Below are 25,884 nucleotides of genomic sequence, written 5' to 3' on the forward strand. Positions count from 1 at the left end.
CCACACTGGAAGCATTCAAGATGAAGCTGGACAGCCACTTGTCAGTGATGCTTTGACTTGGATTCCTGCATTGAGGAGGGGGCTGGACTCGATGGTCTTATAGGCCCCTTCCAACCCTACTATTCTATTATTCTAATTTACATAAATTTTAGGGTGGCAGAGAAAATGGCCTCCTCCTGGAAGCTTTTCTTGGCATGTTAGAGATGCTGAAGAAATCCTTACCTGAGCTAGAAGGGCTTATGTTAACATGCCCTTTTTAGGATTGATTCTTACTTGTGATTTTTGAAGGTAGTACTACCTGACTAACACCTCATTTTCACAGGGCAAACAGATTTATATGAAATGGCTCTCCCCCTTCTCCTTCATGAAAAGGTGAAAGCACGTCACAGAAAGATTCCCCTTTGACTTCTCCATGCACCCCCCCTCTTTCCCATACTTTCTCATATTTTTGAACTGTGAGGTCTAGAAATCAACATTGTAAAACATATAGAGGAGGAGATTCTAAGGATTCAGAAGGCACACCCTTATTTAGGGGATTAGATTCTCTGCCAAATCCTCCATTGCAGGTAGTTTCTGTGGGTCCTCTGCCATTACATCCCCTGCCTCCTTGACCAGCTGGGTCTGAATTATGAAGCTTGTTGTGGGAGAGAGGAAGGAGGAATCACCCAGCCAGCTGACTATTCAAGTGGTGAGGTTCCTGTGAATTATGCTTCCCCAACATCCCATGAATAGGTCCCAGTGTGGTTTGAGGAGTTACATAATAAAGAGGTTGTTGGGGTGGTAGATGCCAGGGAGCATTTGCAAGGCATCATGGGTTAGTCAGTATTGGTCAGAGGGGTAGGCATACCTCAGAGGGAGAGCCCATGCTTTGCATGTTGAAAGGCCCAGGCTCAGTACCCCAGCATCTCCACTTAAAAGAATCCCAGGAAGCAGGACAGGGAAAGATCTCTGCCTGTCAGCCTTTCCCAACTTGGTGCTCTCCAGATGCTGCAGGTCTTGCCTGAGAGATCCTGGCTGTTCCTCTAAACATGTGGCCCTCCAGATGTGTTGGACTACAACCCCGATTATCCTCAGCCAGCATGGGCAATGGTCAGGAGTGACCAGAGTTGAAGTCCAACAACATTGGGCGGGGCCATGCTCTAAATGCCACAGTGTGCTGGGCAAATGAGGATAGTACTGTGCTTCCTGCCTTGTTCTTCCACTGTTCACCCTACCTACCCTACCTCCCTTCCTACTGCAGCTGGGTTGTCCACAGCAGGTGCAGGACGGGAGCAAAGGAGACTACTGTCTCAAGCTGTCTCAAGTGATTTAACAATCACACACATGGCACAGAGGTCTCCTCCCATTATAATGCATCAATATGTAGCACAACACTTCAATTTAAACCATCTTGTTTGTCATTGCTCTTATTTTCTGTCTCTGTAGCAGCCATTAAGACTCCTGTTGGCAGCTATTTATGTTTCTGTCAGAACCATTAACACTGCATTAATTCATTACCTGCCTCATATAAAGTACATTAAAGCTAATTAAACAATTCTAAAGTACACTGCAGTCCATAATATGGTTTTATAATATCTAACATTCCATATGCCATATTTTAGATTGTTAGCAGGCTAGGGTTCTTTATTTTACACATCTGTAAAAGAAAATGTTCTGTAGGGAATACTCAGGAGAGAAGGACAGTTTGCTCATATTCATCCCTTTTTACCCGGACCTCTGTGTTCCCCCACTCTCTATTTTTTTGTCTCTTACATTACAGCAATATAGACTGTAAATTCCTTGAGACCAGTATCTTTTGGACTGGGGGTTTTGTTTGTTTTTGCTTATGTTGCTCTGTTGTTACTCTATGTGTTGATGGCACTTTGGAAATAATTCTTAATAAAGGATGGCAGTTTTGGAGGACTAATGGAGTGAGATTTTAAAAATAGTAGAAGAAAGTGGTGGATCCATTTGGCAGCTGCCAAGGGGTATGCTATGGCTAATTCAGTCTGGTTGCTTGAATGCTTCTCAGATCTGGAGCCAAACCTAGGTTTCCTAGCTGGTGCTAGCAATTTAACTCTGGCCATTTCTGGTTTTTCAGTGGCTGGAAATGTTCAAAATGTGACCTGCGGGAGAATCTCTGGCTGAACCTTACGGATGGGTCGGTATTGTGTGGAAAGTGGTTCTTTGATGGCAGTGGAGGAAATGGGCATGCACTGGAACACTACAAGGAGATGGGGTATCCTTTAGCAGTGAAGCTCGGAACAATTACTCCTGATGGTGCAGGTTAGTCAAAGCTGTCTGTGTTACTGATTTTTTTTTAAATAAAGCCCTGTTCTTCTCTAACATGATTGTTAAAGGGGATGACTATATTTTCAAAAAGAAGCTTCAGAGATGGAGCTTTGGATATGTACAAACCCAACTAAAAGCAAGGGTCCCTGTGCTCTGCAAACATGCTTGTCATGTTGCTATTTAGTCTTAACTTTTCCTTTCAAAGGCTGAGCTCCCGGAAAAGCTGTTCTGGGGGTTGGAAGCAAAAGCTGGCTGTTCTCAGTGTTGATTGGTTGGTGGCTGTGCTTTCATGAACCCGTCTCCCCCAAGTGGTTTTGCAATGTTAAAAAGAAATGGGGGGGGGGTTGCGGGGAGGAAGGAGATGTATTAAGGAGATGTACTAACTTTAAATTTGCATGTAGGTCTGACTGGCACTTAAACCATTTTTTAAAAAAAGGTAGACACTTTGCCTGAATCAACGGGGTGGATGGGGGTGGGTGGGGACAGGGAATCCAGCAACTAACATAGCAGTTGAAATGGAGGCAAGTATGTCCATCAATTGCAGCACAAATGAAGATGGAGAGTGAGGGCAGCCAGAGTTGCTGCAAAATCAGTGCCAGCTCCTCCTGTTAGGCATGTTGCTATGCCCCTTTTCTTTATGCTATCTTATGTTTGACTTCAGCATTTCTTTGGTCTACAATAACTGTGACAGTCAATAACACAACCCTATAGGATGTGGTTCAGCAATATCTGCAGCAAAGGCAAGAAAGGAAGCATGGAGTCTTTCCCTTCCGTCATACATGGGGCAGGGATGGGGCAATACCCTGTGGTTGCATTGCAGGCTGCTCCATGGATGATTTGTCCTGTTTTGATTTGCTTGCAGGGTCTTGCATTGCTGTCTTGTTCTTGAAAGCCAGCTTTATGTGATAATGAATCTTGGAATAAAAGTCCTCTGGTCTTCCTTTAACTTTTTGACTAGTGGACTAATTAAGGGGATGAAACTGAGATTGAAATTAATTGAAAGCCCCCCAAATCAGAGGCTTTTGACTCACCTTTTTCATCCTGACATAAGTCATCATAGAGTCAGCAGGAAGGTTGTTATCCCTGATGGGTGGAGCTCACCGTTCCATAGAGATTCATGCATCCAGTTCTCACAGAGGTGGTAAAACCGTGCCTTGGCTGTGTTGTTTCAGACCATAGGTGGGGGGTTCATATGATTGAATGCCTCCTGACACCTCCCCACCCCCCATCGTATACATAGTAAGCTAGTCAGGGATAAGGATTCAAGCCCAGCCTTCTCTCTAACAAGCTAGCTTAAAAAATAAAATAAAATGTAGGGATATTTTTGTATGCAGGACTTTCAGTCAAAGTGTGAACTGCTACAGCCAAAGGCACAGGTTTGTCACCTCAGTGAGAACCAGACCACAGCGATTTAGTGACCTGTGAATGTCTCACCAAGGCTATGTGACTGAATCGCCCAGGAAATCCTTGTTTGTATAGATAAGGATTGTCTTGTATGACAACAACAATGCACCCCCCCATCATGATTGCATAATCAAGCCCTTCATGTGCGTTTTTCTTTCTTTTGTTACATAGTTTGGATTATAGCAGCATAACTGTGCCGCTTCTTGAGTTATGTGAATGAGCTTTACTTTGTTGCAGTATGAGATCTTTCACGGTGACAGTATTCATTATTGCGTTTTTATGGTTTCTGTAACACTTTTCAGCATACAAAGTGTTTGTGCATTGGGCCATATTTGTTGTTGTTTATTCGGTCAGTCACTTCCGACTCTTCGTGACTTCATGGACCAGCCCACGCCAGAGCTTCCTGTCGGCCGTCGCCACCCCCAGCTCCCCCAAGGTCGAGTCCGTCATCTCCAGAATATCATCCATCCATCTTGCCCTTGGTCGGCCCCTCTTCCTTTTGCCTTCTACTTTCCCTAGCATCAGCATCTTCTCCAGGGTATCCTGTCTTCTCATGATGTGGCCAAAGTACTTCAGTTTTGCCTTCAATATCATTCCCTCAAGTGAGCAGTCTGGCTTTATTTCCTGGAGGATGGACTCGTTTGATCTTCTTGCAGTCCAAAGCACTCTCAGAATTTTCCTCCAACACCACAGTTCAAAAGCATCTATCTTCCTTCGCTCAGCCTTCCTTATGGTCCAGCTCTCGCAGCCATAGGTTACTATGGGGAATACCATTGCTTTAACTATGCAGAGCTTTGTTGTCAGTGTGATGTCTCTGCTCTTCACTATTTTATCAAGATTTGTCATTGCTCTCCTCCCAAGAAGTAAACGTCTTCTGATTTCCTGGCTGCAGTCAGCGTCTGCAGTAATCTTTGCACCTAGAAAGACAAAGTCTGTCACTGCCTCCACGTTTTCTCCCTCTATTTGCCAGTTCTCAATCAAGCTGGTTGCCATAATCTTGGTTTTTTTGAGGTTTAACTGCAACCCAGCTTTTGCACTTTCTTCTTTCACCTTCGTCATGAGGTTCCTCAGCTCCTCCTCACTTTCAGCCATCAAAGTGGTATCATCTGCATGTCTGAGATTGTTAATGCTTCTTCCAGCGATTTTAACTCCAGCCTTGGCTTCATCAAGCCCAGCACGTCACATGTTGTGTTCTGTGTACAGGTTGAAAAGGTAGGGTGAGAGTATACAACCCTGCCGTACTCCTTTCCCAATCTTAAACCAGTCCGTTGTTCCGTGGTCTGTTCTTACCGTTGCTACTTGTTTGTTATACGGATTCCTCAGGAGGCAGACAAGATGACTTGGTATCCCCATCCCACCAAGAACTTGCCACAATTTGTTATGATCCACATAGTCAAAGGCTTTAGAATAGTCAATAAAACAGAAATAGATGTTTTTCTGAACCTCCCTGGCTTTCTCCATTATCCAGCGGATATTGGCAATTTGTTCTCTAGTTCCTCTGCCTTTTCTAAACCCAGCTTGTACTTCTGGCAATTCTCGTTCCATGAATTGCTGGAGTCTACCTTGCAAGATCTAGAGCATTACCTTACTGGCATGTGAAATAAGTGCCACTGTTGGATAGTTTGAACATTCTTTGGTGCTTCCCTTTTTTTGGTATGGGGATATAAGTTGATCTTTTCCAATCTGTTGGCCATTCTTGTGTTTTCCAAATTTGCTGGCATACGGCATGCATCACCTTGACAGCATCATCTTGCAAGATTTTAAACAGTTCAGCTGGGATACAGTCATTTCCTGCTGCCTTGTTATTAGCAATGCTTCTTAAGGCCCATTTAACCTCACTCTTCAGGATGTCTGGCTCTAGCTCACTGACCACACCATCAAATCTATCCCCGATGTTGTTATCCTTCCTATACAGATCTTCCGTATATTCTTGCCACCTTTTCTTGATCTCTTGATCCATATTTACTCCGTGCAAAAAAAAATCTACATAACCGGTCACTACTAATGAGACGATTCCCTAGGCAAAGTGGCTGGGGGCCACTGTGTCATGATGCAGGGGCAGATAAATTCCCATCCATACCTTTTTGAGCACTGGGAGGCAGCAGTGAAGGCAAGGGTCACTTCAGCCATAATCATGCTGCTGTTGGCTCTGACTGCGGATGTCAACAAGGGTTGCTGATCTAGACCGGAACAGTGTTTTGTACAGTGCTAAGGTGCCATTTTCATTCTCCATCATCTCCTGGCATTTAAAACTATAAATAGGGATTCCCCTGTCTCCTTGATTGTTAGGTTATGGCTGTCAGTGGTTTTGCCTAGTGAATCACCATGCCGGCTGCTACTGTACAAGAGCTGTTGCCTATTTCTGTGATGCAAATTAAGAGGAATCATGCAGTTTTTACTATTTTGCATGGTTTATCATGCTCTTCCTAATGGTCATGGGGAAAGGAGCTAGAGAAGGAGCTATGCAGAGCACAGATGTCCAGCTGACACCAGCAATCTGAGCCAAGAGCTGATTTTAATTCTCTGGACAGCATAGCTTTGCCCAGACAGATTTGGTGCTTGTCTCAAGCCTGCCACATCCTTGCAATGCTGCATATTTAGAACAAAAGGCTTTGCAAGCCCCTTTAGCATAGCAGCATTTGTCACACAGCTCCCAAGGGCCCCGTGGCTCAGCTGGCTGCTCTCTAAGGTCCGTCCTTCCATCTCTCATACCTCTACCATAGAACTAATGCTGTGTCAGGAAGCAAATAAATCATAGGAAAGCCTGGCTGCAATTGAAAAGGGCAGGGTGGCCTCTGTCATTGTTGATGGTTGTGTGCCAAGGGCAAAGGGACAAAATTTATTAGAGGAAGGGATGCTTGTGAGATGGAAGTCCTCCAAAATAGTGTCTCAACAGTGCATCACTCTGGATACATGATACACTGTTGAGATACTGCTTTAGAGGACTTCCACCTGGCCAGGAGCAGATCAACGAGTATGCCCTGAGGTCACCTGTGTAATACTGTGGACAAAGCAGGCTATTAAGAGCACAATATACTGGATTGGGACTTGGCATAAAAGTATGGGGTTTAATTGGTTAATAAGAATACAGAGCCTTAGTAGAGGATTTTACCATTATTAAGCATGCATATAGTATTCTAAATATGGTAGGTTAGTTTTACAATATAACCTACCATATTTAGAATACATCCTTTGTAGCCAAAGGTGGCAGACATCTATGCAGTTGGTAAAAACAAGACCTGGAGCTGACTGTAGTTCAGATCACGAGCTTCTTATTGCACAATTTAGAATCAGACTAAAGAGAATAGGGAAGACCCACAGATCAGTTAGATATGAGCTTACTAATATTCCTAATGAATATGCAGTGGAGGTGAAGAATAGATATAAGGGACTAAATTTAGTAGATAGGGTCCCGGAAGAACTATGGACAGACGTTCGCGACATTGTTCAGGAGGCGGCAACAAAAAACATCCCGAAGAAAAAGAAAACCAAGAAGGCAAGATGGCTGTCTGCTGAGACACTGGAAGTAGCCCAAGAAAGAAGGAAAGCAAAAGGCAACAGTGATAAGGGGAGATATGCCCAATTAAATGCAAAATTCCAGAGATTAGCCAGAAGAGATAAGGAATTATTTTTAAAAAAGCAATGCGTGGAAATGGAAGAAGATAATAGAATAGGAAGGACAAGAGACTTCTTCCAGAAAATTAGAAACATCGGAGGTAAATTCCAGGCAAAAATGGGTATGATGAAAAACAAAGATGGCAAGGACCTAACAGAAGCAGAAGAGATCAAGAAAAGGTGGCAAGAATATAGAATAAAGAATAAAGAAAAGGTGGCCCTGTCAGCATGGTGGGGGGGGGGGCGCAGTAGCAGCAAAGCATCTCTGTGTACTCCTTCCCCCCTCCCTCAACAGTGGCCTCATGTATTGTATTTCATCACTGAACACTGTAATTGGGAGGATTTTGCTCATCTTTAACGTGTTCTTTTTCATCTAATTTGGGACTAATTTGGTAGCAAAAGGACTTTGAAAATAAACACCCGGTGAAACAAGTTTGTAGTTGGTATTGTAGAAGATTCAGGTTGTTCTTATCTGTTTCATTGAAGGAGGAAGTTGGTCCATCTGTGTAGATTTCATGGTAGCAAGCTGTTCTTTGCCTGTGGTCGTCGGCTTCATTGTTTGATTAGAGAGCAAATGTTCAAACTACGATTTTAAAACTGAGTTGCATTATTACTCAAGTCAATTAAAACTTATAACCTGAAGAATAATAAATGGAATATGCTCTGTTAACGACATCTGCATCGATCCCTTCTCCAAGGAGCTCAGAATGGTGTACGTGGGATTCCTTTCCCCCTTTTCTCCAATAGCCCTGTGGAGTAGGTCAAGCCAAAAGATAGCTCGAAGTGAAGCATTGTGGCTGAACCAAGATTTATATCCAGTCTCCCTAGACTAGTCTTCTCCAATGCAGAGCTCTCCAGGTGTGTTGGACTACCACTCCCATCACCCCTGACCAGCATGCAGGTGGGGGATGATGGAAATTGTGATCCAACAGGCTTGAAGGGTGTCAGGTTGGGGAAGACTGCCCTATATAAAGTCTAAAACTTACACATTGACCTCAACTGGACCTCAGAAGGGACAAGTGGCTTTGGAGGGAGCAATCCTATCGGGATAGGTGGCCGCCTCTGAACTCAGAGGTGACTGCCTATTCAATGCACCGTGGGAGGAGTGCAGAGGGGATCCTCCCCTCCGTGCTCTGGCTGCCCTGCATTTGTGGCTAGATGGCCGATTTTGGCTGTCTAGCCACGGGACGTTGGAGTGCAGGGTGGGGAGGCTGGATGATGCATAGGAAGCGTCGCACTGGCATTTCCGCACTAATTGCCCCTGAGAATGCCCCCTTTTGTCCCACTCTGCGCTGCTCTTACGAGCATGGAGCGGTGGTAGAGGGGGCAGGGAGGTGGTTCTCTGGGAACCGACCAATCCTATGGCTGTCTAGCCACTGTCTGGCAGCCATAGGATTGTGCCCTAAGTCTATTTGTGTTGTTGTGTTAGGGTTGTGTTGTGGTGTAGTGTTGTGTAGTGGTTAGAGTGTTGGGCTGGGACTCAGAAGATGGGTTTTAGTCCCCACTAAAGCTCACTGGGTGACTTTAGGCCAGTCACTGACTCTCAGTGACTGACTCTTAGCCTAACCTGCCTCACAAGGTTGTTGTGAGAATAAAATGGAAAGGAGTAGGATTATGTACACCACCTTGGGTTCCTTGGAGGAAAGGTGGGATATAAATATAACAAATAAATAAATTTCAGGTATTACTGTTCTCTCCCAATGTAAAAAACACACACACCTGAGTTTGTTATCCTTGTTTGTTTGCTTCTCTCCAATCAGACATCCAGTATTCATGAAGCGAACAACACTCAAGGTCCATGTAAGGCCACTCTGATGCGCACATAAACTTTTTCCAGGTGTCAAGCTGCATTGTGACTTAACTGGAAAAGCATGAGAAATTTCTGAGCTCATCTTTATAGAGGGAAACAATAACACGTACTAAGAAACAGAGGCTCCCTTAAACATGGAATGCTAGCAGAAGGGCACACTGTGTATCCATAAATGCCAGTGGGGTCATCCTTGGTGGACACTGGCAGAGAAATGCTGGGCTTGATAAGTCCTTGGCAGCATAACTCAAAGGGGCCATTCCAGCATCAAGCAAAGTACCTTCCTTAAAGAGATTGTAAACCTTTATAACCATCTGCTTTAATTAATGAACTGGAGTGATGCCATTTCATGTTGAAGTGTTGACTTACCAAATGTTGATCAAGGGAAACACTGTTGCTGATTTTGCAGTGCAAAATTTAAGAGTCCAAAAATTACAGGGCAGGATGATACCATTATATAAATAATAAAACCATTATATTCTTCCGCTGTTCAACCAAATAGACTCACAAGGCAACTGAACAACAATAGCAACTGTATATGAAATATCAGTAGAGATCTAAAATGTATTTAATTTTAGGTCTCCTTGTTGGACTGACCTCTGAGACAGATCATTTGTATTATTATTATTTTATTATTATTGAGGATTGAGATCATTTTAACTAAATATAATTACTAAAATATCATCATTAACAGATGGCAATATATTCATTAAGAGGTGAGAATCTATGAGGTGACTGGCTTAGGGGCACACAGTGGGCTCATTCACACATAACAACGGAGTTCGGCAGCAAATTAATTAATTAATCCACAATTTGTAGGGATGAGCACTGTGCATGAGCCGCCTCTCCTTTCTCTAAACAACGTATGATCTGCTCATTCTTAGGTTGTTAGTGTGATGTCCGAATCCAGACACTTCGGGTTATTCGTGGGTTAAACAACCAAAAGTTAACCTAAGAATGAACCATGGGTTAACTTGGGGATGTTTAAACCTGTGAACAGCCCAAAGTGTCCAGGTTCAGACATCACACTACAACCTGAAAAAGAGCTGATTGTAGGTTGTTCAAAAGCAGAAGTGGCATGCATGTGGGAGGCAGCACGCCCACTCTCTTCTGCTAATGCACTACAACCCATGGGTTGTTGAAACTATAGATTGCTGTTACATGTGAACCAGGTCAATGAGTTTTGAATGCAGGTCTTCCAGATCAAGTGCAGTGCTCTGATCTCCACATTCCACATTCAATTAGGAATCCACATTCCTAATTGCAATCTAATTTGTCCAGCCCTCTACCCTGAGATGGGACCATCCTTCTGTATAACCATGTGCACACTTAACATAAAGCCTACTACAGATAAACCCACATCAGCTAGATTCTGTAGTTTGCTGGAAGAGAAGAGCAGGTATGGACAGGCATGCCATAGATGTTTGCCTGATTCAATCAATATTGTAGTACAGCAACTTGCTGCAGGGGATCATTAAACACAAACAAACAGGAGTCTTTAACAGATGTCTCCTGCAAGGAAGCTCTTTTGATAGCCAGGTTATGGCTAGACAACATGGCTTGGATCTTAAGTTGCTCCTCCATTCACATAAGTGGGGGATTTTTGCCATCTCCCTCCTCCCCCCAAAATATACAATCCTTCAACTCTGAGGAGTAGGTTTTAGGAGGGTATAGGGTGAGACAGGAAAGCCTTGTGCCATGAATGTAAACTCTGTTCTATTGGAAGGAAAATTGGGATCCAGGCCTATGACACTGTGTATAATCCCATACTCTGAGGTTGGGGACGTACACAATGAACTACTTTCTAGGATGTGTAGAGTAGTTAAGGGTTGTGGGCATAGTAGGCATGAGTTGATGTTAGACATATTTGTATCCTGTTCTTCCTTGGAGGAAGTCAGGATGATGTATGTGGAATTTTGTCCTTGCAGCAGTGAGGGAGGCAGAAAGATAGGGGCTGATCCAAAGTCACCAGCTGAATTTCATGGTTGAACAAGGATTTGAACCCAGGTTTTCCTGATCTAAGTCTAACACTTTTTAACTGGCTCACCAGTGGGTTGAACTATGAACTGGAACCAGATTAAGGTGTGGAGAGTTTCTGGCTTGGGTCGTGGATATTTAGTTCTTCACTACAGGAGGAACTGTTATATGCCTTGAATTTGCCATTGCCTATGAATAGCAGTATCCTTGGATTATAAAACCCAACAAAATATATGACCACAGATGTTTTCAGCTTTTGTTTAAAATCTTAAGAGTCTGTAGAGTGAGCTTCCATGTTGTTGTTGTTCAGTCGTGTCCGACTCTTCATGACCCCATGGACCATAGCACGACAGGCCTTCCTGTCCTGCGCTCTCTCCCGGAGTGTGCTCAAGTCCATATTCATTACATCGGTGATGCTATCTATCCATCTCATCCTCTGCCGTCCCCTTCTCCTTTTGCCTTCGATCTTTCCCAGCATCAGGGTCTTTTCCAGTGACTTTTCTCTTCGCATTAGTTGGCCAAAATATTTGAGCTTCCGCTTCAGTATCTGTCCTTCCAATGAGCACTCAGGGTTTATTTCCTTTAGGATTGACTGATTTGACCTCCTTGCTGTCCAGGGGACTCGTAAGAGTCTTCTCCAGCATCACAGTTCGAAAGCATCGATTCTTCGGCACTCAGCCTTCCTTATAGTCCAGCTCTCACAGCCATACGTTGCTATGGGGAAAACCATAGCTTTGATGATACGAACCTTTGTCGGCAAGGTGATGTCTCTGCTTCTTACTATGCTGTCTAGGTTTGCCATAGCTTTCCTCCCAAGGAGCAAGCGTCTTTTAATTTCATGGCTACAGTCACCGTCTGCGGTTATCTTGGAACCCAAGAAAATAAAATCTGTCACTGCTTCCATTTCTTCCCCTTCTATATGCCAGGAAGTGATGGGGCCAGATGCCATGATTTTAGTTTTTTTAATGTTGAGTTTCAAACCAGCTTTTGCACTCTCCACTTTCACCCTCAACAAGAGGCCCTTTAGATCCTCTTCGCTTTCTGCCATTAGGGTGGTATCATCTGCGTATCTGAGGTTGTTGATAATTCTCCCGGCAATCTTAATTCCGTGATTCATCCAACCTGGCGTTTCTCATGATGTACTCTGCATATGAATTAAATAAGCAGGGCGACAATATGCAGCCTTGTCGTACTCCTTTCCCAATTTTGAACCACTCGTTCCATGTCCGGTTCTTACTGTTGCTTCTTGACCCTCATACAGGTTTCTCAGGAGACAGGTAAGGTGGTCTGGTACTCCCATCACTTTAAGAATTTGCCACAGTTTGTTGTGATCCATACAAAGGCTTTAGCGTAATCAATGAAGTAGAAATAGACGTTTTTCTGGAATTCTCTTTCTTTCTCCATGATCCAGCGAATGTTGGTGATTTGATCTCTAGTTCCTCTGCCTCTTCGAAACCCAGCTTGTACTTCTGGTAGTTCTCAGTTCACATACTGCTGAAGTCTAGCTTGTAGGATTTTGAGCATCACCTTGCTGGCATGTGAAATGAGCGCAATTGTTCGGTAGTTTGAACACTCTTTGGCATTGCCCTTCTTTGGAATTGGAATGTAAACTGACCTTTTCCAGTCTTGCGGCCATTGTTGAGTGTTCCAAATTTGTTGGCATATTGAGTGCAGCACTTTAACAGCATCATCTTTTAGGATCTTAAATAGCTCAGCTGGAAGACTGTCATCTCCGCTAGCTTTGTTGTTAGTAATGCTTCCTAAGGCCCACTTGACTTCACTCTCGAGGATGTCCGGCTCAAGTTCAGTGACTGCACTATCATGGCTATCAGGGACGTTAAGATATTTCCTCTATAGTTCTTCTGTGTATTCTTGCCACCTCTTCTTAATCTCATCTGCTTCTGTTAGGTCCCTGCCTTCTTTGTCCTTTATGATGCCCGTCTTTGCACAAAACGTTCCCTTGAGATCTCCGATTTTCTTGAAGAGATCTCTAGTCTTTCCCATTCTGTTGTTTTCCTCGATTTCTTTGCATTGTTCATTTAAGAAGGCCTTCTTGTCTCTCCTTGCTATTCTCTGGAACTCTGCATTCAGTTGGGTATGTCTTCCCCTTTCTCCCTTGCTTTTCGCTTCCCTTCTTTCGTGAGCTACTTGTAAAGCCTCATCAGACAGCCACTTGGCTTTCTTGCATTTCTTTTTGTTTGGGATGGATTTCGTTGCTGCCTCCTGAACAGTGTTACGGACCTAGTTCCTCAGGCACTCTGTCTATCAGGTCTAATCCCTGAAATCTATTCGTCATCTCCACTGTATATAGGTTCCATGTTAGAGGCCTGATTAAATTTGATTTTGATAGAGTGTAAGTGAATTAGAAAGAGTTCTTACTTGAAAGGTTTGTGTTTAGGTGTTGTTGTTTTTTTAAAAAAAACTTAAAAAAACAAATCTAAATGGTTTTTAAATTAAAGCATATGTTCAGGTAACAGGTTTTCATTAAAACACTGGGAGGACAGGTAGAGCAAAGGTAGAGGACAAATCTGACCCAACACAGGTTAGAGAATGTACTAGAGCCTAATCTATGGCAGTTGTGTTTTTTATTTCTCAGACACTCTTTCATCCACTCTGTCATTCAGGAGTGCTTACCAGTGCGTAACTTCTGGGCTTATGTTGGATAATGCAGTTTACAGCCTGTAATGACCTATTTGCTGTGTGCTTTGTGAATAAAATCTCTCTCCCCTATCTAACCTGGACTTGGCCTTGATGAATGTTCTGAGTGTGAAACTAGATGATGGAGACCTGTGATCATATTTGCCGTGACACTTTGGCAAATAGTGGTACAAGAGGAGGTGTACCAATTTGGATTGGGACTGAAGTAATGGGATGAGAGGGTTCTTCTCAGTGCTGGTTGAGTTGCTCGGTTTGCATGCACCATCCTCATGCAGCTGTCCAAAAGGACTCAGCAGGATTTCGTGTACACCAGTCCCTCTCCCAATTGGGAGGAGGAGTGGCATGCAGGGGAGCCCCCACTGTTATCTCTGATCTTGGGGGGATTCCTCCAGGGGGTGGGCCCTGAAAGCCTTCAGGCCCCACCCCCTGGAAGAACCCAAGGAGGTGTCCCAGACCAGATGTGGAAGCTCCATGTGGTTTCACATAGATGTTAAATAGCATCGGGGAGAGGATGGAACCCTGTGGCACCCCACAAGTGAGCGGCCACGGGACCAAGACCTCCTCTCCCAGTGCTACCTTCTGGTACCTGCTGGAGAGGAAGGACCGGAACCACTGTAATACAGTGTCTCCGATGCCCAACCCCTCCAGGTGGTCCAGGAGGATACTGTGGTCAACGGTATCAGAAGCCGCTGAGAGGTCGAGGAGAACAAGGAAGGAGTATTTGCCCCTATCCAGAGCCCTCCTCATATCATCCACCAAGGCGACCAAGGCCATTTCTGTCCCATGCCCAGGCCTGAATCCCGACTGAAATGGATCTAGATAATCGGCTTATTCCAAGTGTGCCTTCAACTGCATCGCCACCACCTGCTCAATCACCTTGCCCCAAAATGGCAGATTGGACACTGGGCAAAAGTTGTTCAAGACTTGGGGATCCAAGGAGAGCTTTTTTAAGAACAGTTTTATCACTGCCTCCTTGAGGGCTGATGGCATCACTCCCTCCCCAAGGGAGGCATTCACCACCGCCCTGATCCCCTCACCCAGCCTCTCTCTGCAGCTCATAATGAGCCAAGATGGGCAGGGATCAAATAAGCAGGTGGTCGGCCTTACAAATGAAAGCATCTTGTCTACTTCATCAGAAGGAAGATGCTGGAACCGATCCCACAAAACTGGTTTGCCACAGGCTGCCTCCCGCTTGCTAACTGTATCCACACAGCGCATGGAATAACGCTCCTGATCTGATCCATTTTATCCGCAAAGTGCCTTGCCAAGGCCTCACAGGAGGCCTTAGAATGCTCCAGCGGTTCCGGAGCAACTGAACTGACCAGGCCCCAGACCACTTGCAACAGCCTCCTGGGACAGCGCTCTGAGGACGCGATAGAGGCAGCATAATATTCCTTCTTTTTTGCCTTCACTGCCACGTGATATACTGAAGATACATCTCTAGCCCATGTCTGATCGTCTTCGGAGTGAGACTTCCTCCACCGGCGCTCTAGCCGTCTCACCTCCTGTTTCAGAGCTTGTAACCGTGGATTGAACCATGGTGCAGTTCGAGCCCTGTTCAGGGGGAGAGGGTGTTTCAAAGCCACCTAATCTAATGCCCCGGTGATTGCGGCGTTCCAGCCAACCACCAGGGTCTTGACCGAGTGGCCGTTTGTATGTTCCAGAGAATCCCCAAGCGCGTTCAGGAATCCATTTGGATCCATAAGATGCCTGGGGCAGAACATTTGAATGGGTCCTCCACCCCTGTGGAGAGGTTGTGGAACCAAGAAGTCTAACGTCACCCGATAGTGATTTGACCATGGGGGTGGTGGATATACCCCTGACTTCCAGATCACTCCCCGCTTCTCCAGAAACAAACACAAAGTCTAGCGCATGATCGGCTACATGGGTGGGCCCAATTGGAATAGGGTACAGCTCCCAGGAAGCCATGGCCTCCATGAAGTCCCGAGGTGCTGCCGTGAGGACGGCCTCTGAATGTACATTGAAGTCCCCCAACACCAATAAGTTAGGGGAGCGCACACGCACATCAGAGACCACCTCAAGCACCTTGGCCAGGGAGTCAGTCGTGCAGCAGGGTGGGTGGTGCACAAGCAGAATCCCCAGAATCCTTCGGGGCCAACTTCTAGTACATGCACTCAGCAACCTTGGTCTCCTGGAGAGGGGGTTTGGTGAAGACCAAGGACTCCTGGTAGATAGCAGCCACCCTCCCTCCCTGATCCCCAGCCTTCGGCTGCTGTGCATATGAAAATCTGGCTGGGCACATGGCCGCAAGAGTTGGAGCAGCGGCCTCAGCCAGCCAGGTCTCCGTAATACATGCCAGGTCTGCACCCTCATCCCAGATCATGTCATGGATGAGGGATGTTTTCTGGGTAACAGACCTGGCATTGCAGAGCAGCAAATGAAGGCCAGAAGGTGGAGTCATGCCTCCCCCAGCCATCATTTGGCTCTGGACAGGCTCGGAACAGGTGACAGATATTACACATCTCTCCCTTGTTCCCCTTACCTGGCATGGCCTGCCCGTAGTGACCTGCCAGCGCCTGCTGCCCAGCCTCTGTATATTCTGGCCCCCAACACTCCCCACACTGCCTCCATCAGGTAGACACATGCCCCTTGCTTCCACCTATCAGGCAGGCTACCCACCTCTAAAAACACAACCCCCCCAAACAAAAATAAATTAAAATACATCCCCTTATTCAGACAATAATTACAGATTTACTAAACAAGTTTACTTTTAAGCATTTTTTATTTTAATGATAATTTTATGAGCAAACCAAGTTATGTTGTTTATTCGGTCAGCTTCCTGTCAGCCGTCGCCACCCCCAGCTCCCCCAAGGTTGAGTCCGTCACCTCCAGAATATAATCCATCCATCTTGCCCTTGGTCGGTCCCTCTTCCTTTTGCCTTCCACTTTCCCTAGCATCAGCATCTTCTCCAGGGTGTCCTGTCTTCTCATGATGTGGCCAAAGTACTTCAGTTTTGCCTTTAATATCCTTCCCTCAAGTGAGCAGTCTGGCTTTATTTCCTGGAGGATGGACTCGTTTGATCTTCTTGCAGTCCAAGGCACTCTCAGAATTTTCCTGCAGCACCACAGTTCAAAAGCATCTATCTTCCTTCGCTCAGCCTTCCTTATGGTCCAGCTCTCGCAGCCATAGGTTATTACGGGGAATACCATTGCTTTAACTATGCGGACCTTTGTTGTCAGTATGTTGACTGCTCTTCACTATTTTATCAAGATTTGTCATTGCTCTCCTCCCAGGAAGTAAACGTCTTCTGATTTCCTGGCTGCAGTCAGCATCTGCAGTAATCTTTGCGCCTAGAAAGACAAAGTCTGTCACTGCCTCCACGTTTTCTCCCTCCATTTGCCAGTTCTCAATCAAGCTGGTTGCCATAATCTTGGTTAACTGCAACCCAGCTTTTGCACTTTCTTCTTTCACCTTTGTCATGAGGTTCCTCAGCTCCTCCTCGCTTTCAGCCATCAAAGTGGTATCATCTGCATATCTGAGATTGTTAATGTTTCTTCCAGCGATTTTAACTCCAGCCTTGGCTTCATCAAGCCCAGCACGTCACATGATGTGTTCTGCGTACAGGTTGAATAGGTAGGGTGAGCGTATACAACCCTGCCGTACTCCTTTCCCAATCTTAAACCAGTCCGTTGTTCTGTGGTCTGTTCTTACCGTTGCTACTTGTTTGTTATACAGATTTCTCAGGAGGCAGACAAGATGACTTGGTATCTCCATACCACCAAGAACTTGCCACAGTTTGTTATGATCCACACAGTCAAAGGCTTTAGAATAGTCAATAAAACAGAAATAGATGTTTTTCTGAACCTCCCTGGCTTTCTCCATTATCCAGCGGATATTGGCAATTTGGTCTCCAGTTCCTCTGCCTTTTCTAAACCCAGCTTGTACATCTTCTACAACTTGTACATAAACCAAGTTATACATATTGCATATTTTTCAGTGTTTTCCCAAATTTCTGGTGTTGGTGGTGGTGTTGGTGGTGGTTAAACCGTCCAGGGAAAAAAACATTTTTTCCACCATGGTTTAAAAGTTTCTGGAAATTTTACATCTGTAGGCCAGAGTATGCTTATACAAAGTCAGACCTTTGGTTCGTGCATCCCAGTATTGTTTACTCTGAGTGGCAGCCACTCTCCAAAATCTAAGGCAGAGACTTTTGACACTGCAAGCTCTCTTGTTGCAGAAATCAGAGTGAGAGAGACCACGGAGTGAAGGAAAAAGAGTTTTTCTTTATTTACGCATGGGCTTTATGGCCGGAATAACTTCCAAAGTGCCAAAAGCCCCGAAGTACATCAGCAAATTGTTTTTATAGACATTATGACACATATGAAAAAGCTCTTCTGCCCCCCTCCGTGTGGTTTTTCAGTATTCAGCATTTCCTCTTCTAGCACCATTGTTTATAGCCCAGGAAATGGGTTATAGGACATGATAAGCAGAGAACATGATAACTCTGACCTTAGCCTTGTTGACAAGATAAGAAATTCTTGCATCTTTTCAGCTTGCAAAATGTATTTGAAGGAGAAAGAGCTCAGCAAAAACATGAGGCATGAGGCTACTTAGTCTGACCCTCCACATTGCTACTACACTCTGACCCTTTTAACTAGAGATGCCAGGGATTGAACTGAGACCTTCTGCATACAAAGCATGTGCTCTCCTACTGAGCTATAGCCCCTTCTACCAATGTTGAGAAGCCTGCTGGCATGAGGGTGGGATCAGTTTTATGGGTCCAGTCCTCCCAGTCACCCCGATGCATGCTGGGTAATGTGGGATGAAGCTACGGAAAAATGGGTCTCCTCACTATTTTTGTAATGTCTGAGGAGCATTGTAGAATGGTATCTCCCAGTTGCCAGTGGAAGCTTTGTAATGTGGAGAACTTGGTAATGAACAAGTTGTACTGAATCACTGTATTTCCTTAATAACTGGACTGCCATATGTGCAGCAAAATGTATTGCTATCGCTCAGTCTGTTATGTAGGTGGCAATGTTTCAGAGTCTGTTGTTGTTAAATAATATTGATGGCTAACAGTCCTTGAACTGCCCCTTTTGTTTTTATTTCTGCAGATGTCTATTCCTTTGATGAAGAGGAGGCAGTTTTGGACCCACACATAGCCAAACACTTAGCGCATTTTGGAATTGATATGCTCCAAATGCATGTAGTAAGTGATTGGCCTTTCATTCAGAATCTCTCTTGAGCGGTCATAGAAAATGGGGAAAGAAATGTCTCAGCCAGAAATACTTTCCAATGTTTCTTGGAATGTTTGTTTATTTTAAATATATACAATCTGCTTTTCAGCTTATGTTCTCTTACTAAAGGACATCTGGTGCCATAATAAAATGGCAGTAGACTGGTTCCAGTAAGGCACTAAGCATGTAGAGGAGTATATATCTGGTTGAGAAGGAGGATTATGGCCACCCTCCTGTCCAGCTCAGGGGTTCAAACTGGGCAGTCATGTTTTGCAGTGTTTGGGACTATGCAAATGTATCAGCCCAAAGTCAACAATCTTATCCAACATGTAGAAACTGGGCAGGCCTGGAAATGGGCTGGATGCATGGGGCAAGCAGGTAGACATGATCCAGCTTCACCCACACATGGACCTGGTTTGCACATCACAAACAATTAATTGTTTTTATTAAGCAGTTAATTAAGCAGGAGCGAGTGAGCGTGCTGGTTCCCACCCACTCCTGCTAAGTTAAACAATCCACATATGCTCCATGCCTTGGTTGTGTTATGACATCCAGACCCAGAATTGTAGGTAGTTGGAGGAGGAACAACCCAAACTTGTAACCCAAGAACAAATCATGGGTTCCAAGTCTGGATTGTTCTTCCCCCAGCAACCTCCAATTCTGGATTTGGACATCACAATAAACAGCCCAGGGACGGAGTGTCCCTGGGTTGTTTAACTCAGCATGAGCAGTTGGTTGGGAACCAGCATGCTTGCTCACTCCCGCTTGTTCATGGCTACCCAGTGTTTATTTAAACCTTCGGTATCTGTGATGTGCAAGCTGGGCTATTGTCTTGCCTGAATCAGCCCAGGATATGTAAAGCAAATATATATTAAAGAAAACATATTAAAAAAAACATAAGCCACATGACAGAGCTACATCTGAAATAGCTTGCTTTAAGAATATGGCTGTCAGATGGTTTCACATACAGGAGCAGGAGATGTAATGCTGATGGAATATCATAGGCAGGATCCAAAGAACTACTTCAGGAACACTTCTGTTTACCCAGTGTTTTGCTTTAGTTTTTTGGGTTTTTTACTTGGGACAGTGGATCCATGTGCCATGTTGAAAGTGCTCTTGAAACTCCCCTGCTTTTCAAAAGGAGATTTCTCTGTGGCACGGTAGGCTACAGTTTGAGAAACAACCCCAAAGCTCTCTTCAGGATGTGGAACTAGTTGTACAGTTCTTTGGATCTTGGCTGTTCAGAGGATATCCACTCAACTGTACATTTTTGTTTGAGAGGTTGATACACTCTCCTTTTGCAGTTCTGTCCCTTGATCTTCCCATTTGCCTGCACTTGTAGGAAGTGTGAATACCAGTTCATTGCTAAGCCGATGACAGAAAGATAGGGACAGCATGTAGGAAGAATGTAAACTTCTATCTCTAGATAGCAAAGAGAAGTGCATCAACAACAAAGCAATAGTTTATCAGATAGTTTATCTATATCATCAATATTGTCCATGTCCTGATAATAACTGCACTTGAAGCCTGACATCTTTTTCTTCACTTAAAAACAGCTGCAGTTCGTCCTGAATTGGGCCAGGGCTGTGGTGCTGGGGGAAGGGGGTGTTTAACCTTTTCTTCCAACATCTTCCCCCTCCATTTAAATCCCCCCCCCCGCTGCTATTAGTTACAAACAGATAGAAAGACAGTAACCACAAGACACACTTACTAGGGCAGAGGTGGCAAACCTTTTTTTGGCCTTGGGCCAAATTCCAATTTGGGAACGGTCTCTGGGGCTGCATTCCAGCAGGGCTAAGGGCAGAGTGCATAGGGCCAGATGTAATTTGTACCAGTTTGGATATTTTCCTACCAAGCATACAAGCCACAGCTCAGTTCTATGCCTGTCTACTCAGGAGTAAGCCCCAGTGCAACAGCCTCCATGCCTGCAAAGGACAGCACTGTTCTGTGCAGGGTATTTAAGAGCAGAGTATTTTAAGCACCCTTTTATCTGTGATCACTGAGATAACTGCAGAAGAAGCTTAGTGGACGATTGGGGAACCCCCAGAATTAGATTTGATCAAGGGACCTCCTGATTCATAGCTCTGTCTCTTTGTCATTACAATGACTCTCAGTAACAATGAGGCAAGATGGGGGTTTGCTCACAATTTTGTTTTTTTTGTTTTTACCACAAATTGCATGTGAAAGTTCTGCAGTGAAACAAGGAACTTTCTGTGGAGATCATGGTGACTGAGGATGCTTCCGGATGGAAGCATACCAATTAATACTACCAATTAAAATACATTGAACAGCTATTTCATCTTTTCCACCTTAACCGATTTTTTTGTCGAAAAAAAAAGATGGAAGAAGCAGTGGGGAAGCACAGAACAGTTAAATACTGAAGGCGACTGTCAATAAGCCTGACGCTGTCAACTGTTGACATTTTAAACGTTCCATATATTGGCTGGCATAGCACATTCATTCTGATGAGATGCCATCCAGCATCTGTTTTAGATGCACAAGGCAGTCAGACAGGAAAGGAATAGCCACTTCCTTGCCAATTCTCTCCTCCTCAAACTCTGGTGTTGATGGTCCTTTTCCGTGCGCACCCCCTGTGTACATGAACCATTGGTCAATTGCTTCGCTGCTGTCAGTTAAGATCACCCATTAGACAGCATAGAACATGGCAAAGTGCACTTTCTGGGTTGCCCCTCTTCATCCATCCATCCTATTTGGTATGATAGATTTCTCATCACAGATGCAGGTAGACAAGTAATCTGGCCTAAGTTTTATTATCCTTACGTTATTGTGTTTACTCACTGCTTTCCTTCCCTGCTTTTACCCTTACTTTAATCAACTTTACTTAATTGGAATTTGGGGCTGGACTGGATTCTTATTTACACTTTTGAGGGTCAGGCTGTGTGTGTATCTCCCCCCACCCCCACTTAGACCATTGGCTTACACTACTGAAGCAACGGAGGGAGAGCTAACCGCTTGGCTGGTAGAGGCTGGGAGCGTAGCTGGATGTCTTCCTACTCCTGAATAAACACCCTGTGAGTCAGGGGGAGTTCACTTGCCCCTCAATATGGGTTAATCGGGAGTGTTGATGGCAGAGAGAAGGAAAGAGACAAATGGTGCATTTCCAGTGAGCTACCCCACAGAGCTGGTGCTGTAAAGGTGGTCCGCTATCTTGAAAACAATGACATTTGAATGCCCCCCCCAATTGTGTGAATGAGACAGGGCAATTGCACAATAAAGGCCTCATCTGGAAGTACTGTTTCTGTGCTATAGCTATAAAGTGTGCTTTAAGCTGTGAACACCATGTGTTGATTACAGTTGTTTGGATAGTTCAGCAGGGGGAGACATGATCACATCTATATCTCAGAAAGTAGAAAGTGAGCTATTTTTATGCTGAAGGGTATTATTTCATATAGGAATGTTATTTTCATGATCAGATGAGATTTCCTCTTTTTTTTCCTTTTTAAATGCCCTTGCTCTGCATGTTCTCAGAATGTGCCTTTGTAAACTGCTTCTTCTTAAAAGCCTCTCTTGCATTCAGATAGAAAACGGCCTGAGAGATAATGATATCAAACCCAGAGTCTCTGAATGGGAAGTGATCCAGGAATCTGGCATGAAGCTAAAGCCAATGTATGGTCCAGGATACACTGGTATCAAAAACCTGGGGAACAGCTCCTACGTCAGCACTGTCCTGCAGGCCATTTTCAGCATCCCTGAATTCCAGCGAACGTAAGTTGTCCAGGGAGTTTTGTAGCAACTAAATCGCTGCAGTCCCTTTGCTTAAATGTACTTTGTAGTTGCTTGTCTGTGTGATGGCAAACTGGTATTCCCTCAGTTACAAGTAGACTTTCATTTGTTTTCTTTAAAAAAAAAAAAAATTAAGGGTAGTTCACACATTACTTAGTGGCAGACTCATTGAGTTTGTGCCCAACAGGGAGCTGCAGTTAATTGGGGCTCCCTGACGAGTATTCCTGTCTGTTGGCAAAGATGATTTTGTTGTGTTCTCACTTTACATTTTTTCTAGCGTACATTTAAAAAGCTTACTATATGAAGGTGACTGTAATAAGCACATGTTCAAGCAGGATTTTCTTAATATTTTTTAAAAAGTGAGCTCGACTTCTACACTTACTCTACTTTCCAGGGACACGTCCTCCTCCCCCACTGGCAACTCTGTGCCAGCCATCTGTTTAGCGGGCAAGTACATTGAGATTCTCTGTACACAGCAGTGTGAATTGCCTGAGAATCTCTTGTCCAGAGGGGATGGATATGAAAAGGTACATTTTAGCCCCTTCCCACTGTCATCCCCACTTGCTTGCCTGGCAGCAGGGTCCATGTGGCTGCTCCAGGAACTGAACAGCTCCATCCTCCAGCTCCTGCTTGTCTACCAGGAGTGCTGGGTTGCTTCCAGAGTTCTCCTGTTAGTGACCCACCTATGAGTGTCTCATACCCCCCTGGGAGTTCTACCATTTGAGAACCCATAATAATAAACAATAATAATTTATTATTTATATGTTGCTCTTCTATTGTTGCACCCGGAGTGCCTTGGAGCAGAGGGATCAAAACAGTACAACAGGATTATAAAAATATAAATAAGGCAGACTGTTAAAATATATAATACAGCCAGCAGCAACACAAAATCAAAAAGATGTGAGAATGTAAGAACATGAGAAGAGCCCTGCTGGTTCAGACCAAGGGTCCATCTCGTCCAGCATTCTGTTCACACAGTGGCCAACCAGCTGTGTGTGGGAAACCCACAAGTTGAACATGAGTGCAACAACACCCTTCTGGTTATGTCCCCCAGCAACTGGTGTACATAGGATTAGTAACCATTGATAGCCTTTTCCTCGTTGAATTTGTCTAATCCCATTTGAAAGCCATCCAAATTGGTGGCCATCACTACATCTTGTGGTAGCGAATTCCATAGTTTAACTATGCACTGTGTGAAGAAGTAACTCCTTACATCTATTCCTGAATCTTCTACCAATCACCTTTATGGGATGACTCCAGGTTCTACTATTATGAGAGAGGGAGAAAAATGTCTCCCTATCCACTTTCTCCACACAATGCATAATGTTGTACACCTCTATCATGTCTCCCCTGACTCACCGTTTTTGTAAGCTAAACAATCCCAAACGTTGTAACCTTTCCTCATAGGGGAGTTGCTCGAGCCCCTTGATCATTTCGGTTACCCTTTTCTGCAACTTTTCCGACTCTACAATATCCTTTTTTGGGTGTGATGACCAGAACTGTACATAAGAATACAAAGAACCATGCTGGATCAGACCGAGGGTCCATTCAGTCCAGCATTCTGTTCACACAGTGGCCAACCAGCTGTTGACTGGGAACTCACAAGCAGGGCATGAGCGCAACCGCACCCTCCCGCCTATGTTCCCCAGCAACTTGTGTACATAGGCTCAGTGCCTCTGGTCCTGGAGGTAGCACATAGCCAACAGGAGCCAGTGTGGTGTAGTGGCTAGAGTGTTGGACTGGGAGCTGGGAGATCTGGGTTCTAGTCCCCACTCAGCCATGGAAGCTCACTGGGTGACTTTGGGCCAGTCACAGACTCTCAGCCCAACCTACCTCACAGGGTTGCTGTGAGGATAAAATGGAGAGGAGGAGGATTATGTACGCCACTATGGGTTCCTTAAGGAGGAAAAATGCGAGTTATAAATGTAATAAAGAAAAAAATAAATACAATCAGGACTAGTAGCCATCGACAGCCTTCTCCTCCATGAATTTGTCCACCCCCCTTTTAAAGCCATCCAGATTGGTGGCCATCACTACATCCTGTGGTAGCGAATTCCATAGTTTGACTATGCGTTGTGTGAAGTACTGTACACAGATTTCCAAGTGTGGCCACACTATAGATTTGTAAAATGGCAGTATGATATTGGCAATTTTATTTTTGATTCCTTTCCTAATTATGCCTAACATGGAATTTGCCCTTTTCACAGCAGCCCCACATGGGGTCAACATTTGCATCAAGCTGTCCCTAATTAACTATTTAAAAGCTAGCTGCAGGTAGAACTAAACGCTGTTATATGTTAAAAGCCTGCTGAATCAAACATGTCTTCCATTTGTGATGGAAAAGTCACAAAGATGGAGCCTGATGGATTTTGCCTAGGGGAGCATACCAGGGCTTGGCACTGCCACAGAAAAGACCCTGCTTGTGCTCACTCAGTAGATAACTTGAGATGGTACCAAGAGCAAGGGCTCTCCAGTTGAACTTCATTCCTGGACAGGTCTATATGGGAGCATATGGCCTGTCAGGTAACCTGTCCCTAAGCCATTTAGGGATTTGAAGGCCCTATGCGCTGAAGTATCACACAGTGCTGTTCTTTATTTTGGTTTCTAGTCTAACAATACTTGACGGCAGACAGAAGAAGGACCACACGGTACAGCAGGAAGAGGCAAAAGGCGAACTTCCAGGTTCCAAAAATTACTGATTGGAATTGGATTCCCAGTGGGCTTCAAACTTTCTACTTCAAACAAGTTCTTTAGGAGGAAAGTTAAAATGTGAACAAAACCTCCTAATCTGACTAGTCCTCTTACATCAGAGTAGAGAAACTTGTTCAATGATAGAGCAACCATGAGGACAGCATTCTTCTCTGGGTTGGTCATCACAGAAAAGCTGCTCCCTCCAAGCCTGGCTAAGGGGAAGCTCTGTGATCACCAGACCAGTGCAGAATGCTGTTCTCATGTTGGTCCTACCATCTGCAAGAGAGAACTGACTTATATGAACTCCGAAATGCCATTGGTGAGGTCTCAAGATGTCATGCCTCTCAGCAAAAGACTCCAACATGCATCATTACATAATCTTTGATTGCTTCTTCTCTTCCTCTCCCTTCCCTGCTGTTGTCTCTGGATAGGTATGTGGGAAGCCTTCCAAGAATATTTGACTGCTCCCCTCTGGACCCATCACAAGATTTCAACACACAGATGTAAGTGGTTGCTTT

At 44.6% G+C, this 25,884-nt stretch overlaps 1 protein-coding gene across 3 annotated transcripts in view; it reads left to right on the forward strand.

Moving 5' to 3' along the window:
• The window catches only part of USP13 (ubiquitin specific peptidase 13), a 144,244-nt gene that overhangs the window by 71,684 nt on the left and 46,676 nt on the right, over positions 1 to 25,884 (forward strand). For all 3 annotated transcript variants that reach the window (XM_084847557.1, XM_084847559.1, XM_084847558.1), the window contains 4 exons: positions 2,081 to 2,265; positions 18,809 to 18,903; positions 22,470 to 22,657; positions 25,798 to 25,869. In XM_084847557.1, the coding sequence (XP_084703683.1) occupies positions 2,081 to 2,265; positions 18,809 to 18,903; positions 22,470 to 22,657; positions 25,798 to 25,869 (540 nt within the window). The remainder of the gene's footprint in view (positions 1 to 2,080; positions 2,266 to 18,808; positions 18,904 to 22,469; positions 22,658 to 25,797; positions 25,870 to 25,884) is intronic.

This window comes from Heloderma suspectum, chromosome 3 (genome assembly GCF_057233095.1).
Source record: "Heloderma suspectum isolate Gila_16-S chromosome 3, 16-S_ref, whole genome shotgun sequence".
In the NCBI taxonomy this organism is placed as follows: Eukaryota; Metazoa; Chordata; class Lepidosauria; order Squamata; family Helodermatidae; genus Heloderma; species Heloderma suspectum.